Raw genomic sequence first — 10,955 nt, forward strand, 5'->3', positions numbered from 1 at the left:
ATAACAGATGGATGGAGTGCGGCTTCAATCAGTCAGTCACTCAGTCAGTCAACGTGGATGGAGATGCCAAGATCGTCCATATATTTTTTACTATATTCTTTACTGCAGCTGTCTTTTCTCTTCGTCACGTTAACCTAACACAACCAAACCATACAAACTTGCGTCACCTAAACTAATCTAACACAACACTATCAAACCCTATAACCTTGCATCACCTAACCTAACCTAGCACAACACAACCAAATTTTACAACCTTACATCACCTACCCTAAACTAACCTAAACTAATCAACTTATTACCTAACCTAATCTAACCGAACCTTACCTTATTTAACTTAACCTAACCTAACTTGATCTTACCCAAGCAAACTTAATGAAATCTATCCTTATCTAACCTAACTTGGCCTAAACTAGTGAAACCTAAACAATACTAGGATAAACAAACTTAATCTTACCTATCCTAACCTAATCCAGCTATACTGTAAGAATCTAACCCAACCCAACTCAACCAAACCCAACCCAACCAAAACCTAATATAACTTTGCCTTTTTTTTTTTTTTATGTAGGAACGGCACCGGCTAAGGGCAACAAAAATTAGAAGAAGAAAAGACCCACTGAGGTGCCTGTCCTAAAACAAAATTAGAAGCGATTGTCAAAAACAGGAGGATAAGTGTCTTGAAACCTCCCTAACATATGTAACTTAATCTAACTTAGTACACTTACAATATTACAAGAATTCCAACCGTCTCTCACAATGACGGCAAAAACAGCGGAATGCGTCTATCCCCTGTTGCAAATCCCAGAATGACTCCTACTTGTGGTAATGATTCAGACCATAATGTAAATATCACGAAGCGAAAAATTGTCTTGGAAATATCACTGCCTTTGTGTAAATTCCATCACACCAATAGCAAGTAGGACCCAATTCCTTTTTGCACCGGAGTGTTGGGCCATTCATGGAAGCGGTGACCTCTCAGGAGCAGAGTTCTTCTCATGGTGGGAGCGAAGGACAAAGCGAGCACCCAAAGGTCACGACGGAGGATGAACTTGAAGGCCGTGGGATGAAGGGAGGTTAGGATAGGGATATAGAAAACGTGTGGTGATGTGTGTCTCTCCGAGCGGTATTGTACGAGAGAGAGAGAGAGAGAGAGAGAGAGAGAGAGAGAGAGAGAGAGAGAGAGAGAGAGAGAGAGAGAGAGAGAGAGAGAGAGAGAGAGAGAGAGAGATTATTATTATTATTATTATTAGTTTATTGACAAATTCACAAACATAAGATTATAAAACATACATAATAAAAACAGTACAAGAATAACTTTTTAATAGAAGAGAGAGAGAGAGAGTTAGTTTACGTTGTCATTATTCTTATTTCTCAGCGTTTTTCTTTTAAGGAAATAGCAATACCGTTTTTATTCTTCCATTTCCTTTTCTTCTTTCTTGTCTTTGTCGTTGTGCTCCTCGTCCACCTCCTCCTCCTCCTCCTCCTCCTCCTCCATCCCCAACCACTTTAAAAAATGAAGAAAAAGAGGTCCCTTAATATCACAATGCATTGAACATAAAACATCACACACACCACACACACACACACACACACACACACACACACACACACACACACACACACACACACACACACAGTCAATCCTATGAGGCAAGCTGAGTGAAATGGAAACTCCGGCAGTAATTCCTTTGGGGAGCATTAGGAGGAATGCGTCGTGGGAGGAGAAGGAGGAGAAGAAGAAAAGCAGGATAGGAGGCAGGTATAAGCAGGTGGTAGGCAAGCAGGTTAATTAGGTAGGCAGGAAAAACGAGGTAAGGAGAGGGAAGACTGACTGACTGACTGACTGACTGACTGACTGACTGAATTACTAACTAACTCGCTGATACACCTCAAATGAGCGTATTGCCGTGATCCAGACACCATCATTTAGCTACGTATGTAGTTAGGTGGACAATTTTCCTCAATGACAACCCTGTGTGTTGTGTGGCGGGGTAATAGTAACATTCAATAAGATCTCATTGAGGACCCGCCAAGCATCACCGTGCGCCCCTGATAACCTTGAGAGGAGGCAGATCCCACTGATTAAGTCCCTGATTAGGCCTGATGAAGGGGCATTACGACCCCCTCCTCGCATCTCGCCCTTAGCTGAGCTCCCCTTGTGTTTGGCTAGTGACTGTGGGATCATGTATAATGTGAGGCTTGATATATGTAGCTAGCTGTGTCTCGTGTCTCGTGTCTCGGTGTTGGTCTGTCTGTTTGTCTGTCTGTGTGATTATGTGTGTGTGTGTGTGTGTGTGTGTGTGTGTGTGTGTGTGTGTGTGTGTGTGTGTGTGTGTGTGTGTGTATTTGTAATAATAATAACAATAATAATAATAATAATAATAATAACAGTTTATTAAAGAATAATAACCAGCTAGAGAACTGAAAATATAGATATAAAGGGTGTATGTGTGTGTGTGTGTGTTTGTGAGTTTCTGTCTTGATGTGCTTGCTTGCCTGTTTGTCACTCGGTCAATCAGTCAGTCTGTCTCTCAGTTAGGCTATCAGTCTGTCTGTCTGTGTGTCTGTGTCTGTCTATCTGTCTGTCTGTCTCTGTCTGTCTGTGTGTCTGTCTGTCTGTCTGTCTGTCTCTCTGTCCCTCTGTCTGGCTGTCTGTCTGTCTGTCTATCTATCTGTCTCTTTATTTTTATTTAAACATAGCGTATGTAGCAGAGATGCTGTAACTTTTCAATAGGGAGCTGTGGTCATAAGATCACTGTCCAGTGACATTCACTTAAAACGGACGGGTTTGTGAACGAGGGAGTCACTGCACTGTCAAAACTCTATTCTCTCTCTCTCTCTCTCTCTCTCTCTCTCTCTCTCTCTCTCTCTCTCTCTCTCTCTCTCTCTCTCTCTCTCTCTCTCTCTCTCTCTCTCTCCTCTCCTCTCCTCTCCTCCTTTCCTCCCTTTTCCCACCTCTACCCTCCCGTCAATCCCATCCACCCTTTCCTCCCACCCCACACACCCACCCACCCACCCACCTTTCCCGGTCATATAGTTAAGCACCTAAGGGAGAAAGCAAATCTGTCAGGGACCCCCACCTCTAAGCCGCCTCCTGGCTGCTCCTCGTCCCCCGGGAAGCCAGGTGCATTCGCTATCCCGCGTCAGGTCAGGTGTTCCTCAGTGTGGGCGTCCGTCAGTCTTTGTTGGTGCCGCGGCCAGTAAGGAAGAGCCCGTGTCATTGCTGTAAGGTCTTGTCTCCGCCGCCATGGCCTCGGTGCTCCGTGAGTTGTAGACGTGAAAGAAATGTTGGGGAAAGTAGATTCTTTTCGTATTTTGTTTGGTTTTCGAAGTTGAAATCAAAGAAGTGTCAGTAATTTGTTTTTTCTTCTTTTCTTTTTTTTTTTTAGTTGAAGAGAGAGAGAGAGAGAAGTGTTAAGGAAAGTGTTTTTTTTTTTAAGTTGAAGTGAGAGAAGAAACATTTTTGTTCTTATATTTGGTTTTAAGCTGAAGAGAGTTTAAAAAAAAAAAATGTGGGGAAGATATTTTTTTTTGTGTGATTTTTTGCTTGTTTTTAAGTTGAAAGAGTGAGGGAAGCAGTGTTGGGGAAGATATAATTTTTCTCAATTTTTTTAAAGTTGAAGTGTGAGAAAAAATGTGAGAGGGAAAGTTTTTTTTTCTTATATTTCTTTGGCTTTGATGTGTATATTGAAATGTGTGACGGTGAAATTCTCCCTGCCTTGAAAGAGAGTTATGTGGAAAGTGAGCGGGAAGAGAGATGAGGTGAATAAGGAGAGAAAATGAAAGTGAAGGGAGCAATGAGTAGTAAGAGTGAGGGAAGGAATGAGTGAAGGAGTAAAAGCAAGAGAGACTGAAGAAATGAGGTGGAGGTGTATGTGAAGGAAGGAGTGAGAGGAAGAGTGAGGAAAAGAGAATGGAAGAAGGAACAGATTGAAAGGAGGAGCGGAGTGAGGAGGAAAGTAAGAGAAGCCAGGGAAGTATTGAAAAGAAGAACGGGGGAGTAAGGATAGAAAAGAGGAGGAAATGGAAGAAGTGAGGGAAGGATTGAAGGAAGAGGGAAGGAGTAAGGGCAGAAGTGAGTAGGAAAGTGAAGGAAGGAAGAAGCTTGTTTGTGGCATAATCTCTCGTTTTGGGTTATGTTGAGTCAGTCGCTGCTTATCTGAGTGTGTATTTACCTACGTAGTTGTGATATGCAAGATCTACTAAAGTATGCCCTCTTGTGTCTTTATCTGTATTTGTCCAGCCTTTCCTGTATGTGTGTGTGTGTGTGTGTGTGTGTGTGTGTGTGTGTGTGTGTGTGTGTGTGTGTGTGTGTGTTTATCATTGACGTGAAGCATAACAAGTGACCTTCTCTCAGTGCTGGTCGTGACCTTAGCCGCGGCTGGGAGTTGCTGGAGCACACGAGACCACCCTTCCAAGTCCCTCGCCCAGCCCCATGACAAGCTGGCCACGCAGACCTACACTCAGCCTGAGCACCATCAGTACCACACTTACACTCTCGCTCAGTCTCACGCGCAGCCCTTAAACCACCCAAACAATCAGCCCTACACGTTTGCCCTCGCCCACTCCCTCACTCAGCCCCTCACTCAGTCCCACACACAGCAGCAACATGAGTTTCAAAGCTATAGTCCCGTCCAGTTCCAAACACAGCTTGATATTCAGTCCCATGCAGAAACTCAACACCAGCCCAAACTTCAACCGCAAACCCAGTACCACACAGAATTACAACAGCCCTCTACTCAGCCCCTAGCCCAGTACTACCTAGAAATACAACAGCAACCTCCACTTCAGCCCCAAACCCAGTACCATCCCCCGTCTCAGCCTCAACTCCACGCACAGCCCCACATCAAGTCACAAATCCAGCAACATCTTCAACCCCACCTTCAGCCAGATCATCAGCCCCCGCGCCAGGCCTCCCTCCAGCCCCTGCTTCAGTCCTCCCTGCAGCCCCAGCCCATGTGTGGCAGCGATACTCTCTGGGTGGAGGTGAGCATCTTTCTCTCCGTCTCTCTTTCTCTCTCTTACTCTCTCTTACTCTCTCTCTCTCTCTTTCTCTCTCAAGAGTGCCTGGCAAGGTTCATCGAGGCTTTATTAGTGGATGGTGTCTTGGTAGTCTACTAATGGAAGTCACTTGTCCTCTTCCCTGCCAGAGATAGTTAAGTATTCTCAGCGTAAGAAAATATTTTCCGAGCCAACAAAGACCCTGTGAGCCATACTCTTGCACCCAATGTATAATTTTCTTTTTCTTCACTTAAATTCGATTCCTTAAAGGCGGAAAATTCATAATGGTTTTTCACCGAGGTTTTTTCGCAAATCAGAATTGGTGATTTGAGCTCAAACTGGTCCATGCCATTTGACTTATCACAGAAGGAGAGAGAAAACAAAGTTGAGAGAAGGAGAAATTATTAAATGAAAAAAGTCTTCCATGGCGCCTCAACAACTACGGTCATATGGCGCTGGGTTATAAATTTACATAGAAATCCTTGTAATGTTAAAATAGAAGCTGAGAGAAGACACCTCGCCAGCGTAACTCATTCTCATAACACGCCGTCCTGCAGGTGACCAACACGTTCATGGTGCCCTCCGTGACGCACCACACCGTGACCTCCTCGCACCTCACCACCGTCACCGCCTTCCTGACCCGCACCGTGCTAAGGCCCTCTACCGCCACTCACACCGTCACCTCCACACTCAGCCTGCAGTACGCCGTGAGTGGCTTGACGCTGACTAAATGAACTGGGCAGCATGATGGCCCCACTGCATGACGGGAAATTAGTGTGTTTTATGTTGGCATGCCCCTAACGTTCACTTTATCCTATATTTTATAATGCGGCAAGTCTGCATGAATATGTGTTATTGGTGATATTATTATTATTATTATTATTATTATTATTATTATTATTATTATTATTATTATTATTATTATTATTATTATTTATATATTTTTTTTGTAAGGGAAACTGGTCAAAGGCTGAAAAAAGAGTTGAAAAATCTTCCTAATTTAGTGGGAATATAACAATATAAAAGAGTTGCATTCAGGGTTCACTACTTAAGACTAATTTTAGTCACATTATCTTCGACTTAATTTTCCAGGCTCCAGTGGGAGCTGTTAGGGGCTGTCAATTGTGTTTTTCGTGATCCTAGTGACAGATTAATATTGCTACAGCATCATCAGGGAGACAGAAAAGTGTCACGAGAACCAGACTAGTCAGCTCCGTGGCCTTTCAAAACATTTTTTATGAAACTAACGCGTTCATTTGAGAGCACTGACTGGAGCCTCCACGTGCACCAGTGACGTGATGAGCAAAGGTCACCCAAAGAGTCAGTGACATCATTGATGTCACACGAATAACAACACCCATCACCACACAGACACGTATACAAGCACATACACAAACATGAATAAATAAACAGGGCATGACAACGTGATACAGTAAAGCCTGGGTGCATGTGTACGTATACCACACATGAGGACGCACATACATACAGCAGGGAGCAGCAAATCACACCCTGCATAAAAAAAAAAAAAAAAAAACGTTATTATTTTCGCTGCCACATCAAAAAGAACACAAAGGAAGGACAGAGGCGTGATAGTCAAGTCCAGCCCTCTTACGTGACTGCGTGACCTTTTACCTGACTTCTTATCCCTAACAAGGTCAAGATAGACACCAAGTACATTACCTCCTCCCACTACGTCCCCACCATGGAGGTCCTGCGCATCACCCAGTTCGACACCTCCACCACGTCGCTGTTCCTGACGGAGGTGGTGCTGGACACGGCCTACGTCACACACACCAGGACAGAGGCTCACTACACCTCCCTCATCCAGACGCTCACCCACACACTTACCAACGCCGCGACCGCCTGGCGCACCTCCACCGCCTTCTTCAGCGTCACAAAGGTGCTTACTGCGTTGTTGCGTTTGGTTTTGTTTGATTTAATTTTGTTTGCTTGTTTTATGTTGCTGTTTTATTTTATTTATATTGTTTTTTTTTATTTATGTTGTCAGTTTTATTTATTCTGTTATATCTGATTGTTTATTTTATTCATTTAATTATTTTGCTACATTTTATTTATTTATATGTTTATTTATCAATTTTTGTTTTCTTCTATTCTATTTCATTCCATTTATTTTTGACGTTGTGTGATTTTGTTGCAGTGAATGTGTCTGTGTCTCTACGTGTTTCTGTCTCCGTCTCCTATGCAATTTTGACTTTTAATTCTCTCTTTTCTTGCTCGTTTTTTTTTTTTTTATTCCCACCTTTCATTCATTCACTTAATTCTCTCTTTTCTTGTTTTTTTTTATTCCCACCTTTCATTCATTCACTCTATCGTTCTTTTTATTTCTTGACTTTGTTCATATTTTATTCTTGTTTTCATTTGTTTCATCTCCTTTAGTGTTATGATGCTCTCTCTCTCTCTCTCTCTCTCTCTCTCTCTCTCTCTCTCTCTCTCTCTCTCTCTCTCTCTCTCTCTCTCTCTCTCTCTCTCTCTCTCTCGTTTCTTCAAATTCTCTCTTTTCTTATTTCATCTTTAAGACATTCAATTTACATTTTTTTTTTATTCATCCAATCTTTTCAGTATTTCTTTTATTTCCTTTGCTTCCTTTTCTTTGTTTCTCTTATCTTGTTTCTTCTGCTTCGTCTCCTTTAGTGTCACCATAATTTTATATTTTCTCCTCCTCCACCTCATCTTCCTTCTCCTCCTCCTCCCTCCGTTTCTCCCTTCTTTCCCCGCTCCCTTCTACCATCCCTTCCGCCCCTCTTTAATCGTCATTCTCTCTCTCTCTCTCTCTCTCTCTCCTCTCTCTCTCTCTCTCTCTCTCTCTCTCTCTCTCTCTCTCTCTCTCTCTCTCGTATATTGTTGCCTTTTTCATACGTTCATTCTCTTCATTCCTTCCTCTCTTCTTCACCAATCATCTCTACTCCCACCCAGTATCACGTGCAAGTTTTTCTCCCCCTTACTCTGCAGCACTAGTCCAGAAGTCACAAGAATACCTCCCTTCCTTCCTTCTTCATCCCTCCTTACCCTCCAGTCTACAGCTCTTGATTTCGCTTCCTACTGCAGTTTAATTTCCAATCACGCATTTTTTTTTTTTTCCTTCTCCCCAGTCACCTACATCTCGTCTCACATGTCCTGCTGCTCTCTCTTTTGTTACCTCTTCCTGTAATCTATCCACCCTCTACCACTCCCTCACGCTTCACCGTACGCTGTGACCCTGCTATTTTTGGATCATATTGCAGCTCGCTTTCACTGGGCAAATTGTGTTTTGAAGAGATTTAATACGATACTGCCGAGGAGGGATTGAAGCTCATGTTCTTAAAGGTTTTTAGTTTGAGCTGGATTGCTGTTCAAAGGATACAAATATGATTCCTCAGATTCTTTTGTGTATTTTTTTTTTTTTTTTTTTACTGATAGCGTGTGTAGGGTTTCTCTTAAACTCTTGGTAAATAGAATGAAGAAAACACTTAAACACTTATCCTGCGATGTGAAATAGTTCTCGAGGCAGAAAAGGATGTATGAAATCTTAATAAACGTTTACAAGAAAGAAAGGAATTAGAAGAATAGATTTTGCAATTTCTAGCCAGTTTAATGTGTAGAGGTGGCTGTTGAATATGAAGAAATGTCTCAGACTGGTTAATGATTAAGGGAAGATGTGTCAAATAATAGTGAAACGGTTAAAATCTTCAATAACTTCTACTGGTGTTCTCATGTGGGTTGTTATTCAAAGGCTCCCAGGACGATTATTCAAGGTCTCAGGTGTTTTTCTTACTGAGAGTGCGGGATTCCAGTTAAACTGTCCCTAGAATTATGAAAACAGTCTTTTAAAATCCCTCAATAACTTCCATTTGTGTCCGTAGAAAGGACTCCAGATAAAACGACGAAACGTTTAAGAATACAAAGTAGTTTTCCTTTAGACATTGGGATTTGTATTAGTTTAGTGTATTTATTTGGTTCTTATGTAGGATTTTTTTTTTTTTTCATTATTGTGCTTGAAAATTAGTTGATCGATCTTACTAAATTCTTCCATTCTTATCTGATCCAATCTAAGCTCTGTTCCCCTAATCTAACCTAACCTAACTTCACTTAACGTTACTTCACTATGTTATCTTAAGGGAATCAATCAAAATTACGTGCTGTAGGAGGCTCATTTGGGTGCAGTGCTCGTGAGAATAATCTAAACGGTATTCATTTCCTGGTTTTTGGTGTAATGCTTCATAGTGTCAGGAGCAAGGAAGTTGTACAGCCATGGGTAGAAGTCGAGTTATCTGTTGTACACACTTTTGTGTTTTGTGCTTTCCCTCGATCTTAAGTCCTGTATGGTCTGCTGACAACCTCTTTACAAAACCTGACAATTAACGTATTATCAGCTGATCACAGGAGCTGAGATAAAAGGGAAGCTAAACACATTGAAAGAGAGAGCGTGTATTACTCGACTTCTGTGGTAACTGCTCCATCACACCTCTAACCCCTTCACTTCTGAAGAAGCTTTCCGACATAATCACTTAGCTTTTTAAGGCATATATATATATATATATATATATATATATATATATATATATATATATATATATATATATATATATATATATATATATATATATATATATATATATATATATATATATATTTTTTTTTTTTTTTTGGACTACAGTCTTTTGAATAGTTTATTTTTATTTATTTATTTATTTTTAGCATAGAAAGGAGAAAATAATCCCTCTTTTTCTGTGTCCATAGCTGTAAAAATTTAAGTAAAGTTGATCATCCAACCGTTTATTGCATCGCTTCGGTTTTCTCTCCACAGACGAAAACTTACAACGAGTATGTGACGAATACGATGACGGGTCATTACTTGGTGACTCACACACTGACGGAGACGAGCTACGACCAGGCGTGGGTCGTTATGTCCATCACCAGCACCCGTCACGCCGTCTCCTGCTACTGGGGCTGACCTGTCTACGCCCCCTCGTTTGCTTGTCCCTGTGTTTTTCATTCCGTTTGTCGCTGTCTCTCCGTTCATTTTCTGTTCGTTGATGCCTACCAGTTTGTTTTTAGGTGTATTTTTGTCCTGTTTGTTTATCGCTTTGTCTTTTCCTTCCTCTTTGTTTTGTTGTTCTGTCTTTTCACTCCTTATTTACTCGTTGCTGTTTCTTTCCGTCCGTGTTCGTCTGTTCTTGATTCTTCCCGGTCCTGCTTGTTTGTCACTGTGTTTCCGCTCCTCTACTTGCCTTTCTGTCATTCCGTCCCTGTTTGCTTGCCACTGCGTCTTTTCTCCCCTTGTTTACTTGTTGCTGTCTCATCTGCTTGTTTGTTTGTTTGTCTTTCCGCCTCCCTTTTTTTTTTTTTTTTTTTTTTTTGCTCGTCACTGTGTCCTTACCAAAGAAATATTTTTATATACATTTTGTTGCTCTTAAAACTCGCTTCACATAATAAAAACAGAGGAAGGATGGATAGTTAACAGCATACTTGATGGTTTTACGAGGCTCTTTGTGACACGTCAAAAATACGAGACTTAAATGTAGAATCTCATGCCTTACAGAGACGCTTTCGTAAATCCTGTATCTTTGTCATCAGCGAACAATGTAATAAAAGACAATGATGAGGTGATGTGAGACGCAACCCGCAGTCATTCTTCTCCTAGACAGCGAGATTATAAAGTTCATTCACTCCTGGTCCTTGCGAGAATGATGAGGATGAATACGTGCCATTGTACGCAGCCCACCGTTACTCTCCAGAACAGTGAGAGTACGGGAGAAAAAGAGGATCATTCACCTTAATCCCTCCCTCCGGAAGAGTATACGTGTGACAAAAGGTTCATGTCCTCGCAGCTCTTCATAACCTTGACCTTTAGCGCCGCCGTGAGGGATGACAACTCCCTGAAGAACTATAAACTGGTTTCGTTCAAGTTACGGCCTTCCTCCTCCCGCGGGGAATTTGATAACACGCCCCAGAATTGT

At 41.7% G+C, this 10,955-nt stretch overlaps 1 protein-coding gene across 1 annotated transcript in view; it reads left to right on the forward strand.

Annotated features, from left to right (window-relative positions):
- LOC135097338 (uncharacterized) overlaps positions 1-10,603 on the forward strand; it is a 63,432-nt gene extending 52,829 nt beyond the window's left edge. Inside the window, exons 2-5 of the mRNA XM_063999135.1 lie at positions 4,355-4,983; positions 5,556-5,705; positions 6,653-6,898; positions 9,803-10,603. Coding sequence (XP_063855205.1) covers positions 4,355-4,983; positions 5,556-5,705; positions 6,653-6,898; positions 9,803-9,949 — 1,172 coding nt within the window. The 3' untranslated portion in view covers positions 9,950-10,603. The remainder of the gene's footprint in view (positions 1-4,354; positions 4,984-5,555; positions 5,706-6,652; positions 6,899-9,802) is intronic.
- Positions 10,604-10,955: the final 352 nt, after the last annotated feature.

The sequence above is a fragment of the Scylla paramamosain genome, chromosome 4, assembly GCF_035594125.1.
Source record: "Scylla paramamosain isolate STU-SP2022 chromosome 4, ASM3559412v1, whole genome shotgun sequence".
NCBI lineage: Eukaryota > Metazoa > Arthropoda > Malacostraca > Decapoda > Portunidae > Scylla > Scylla paramamosain.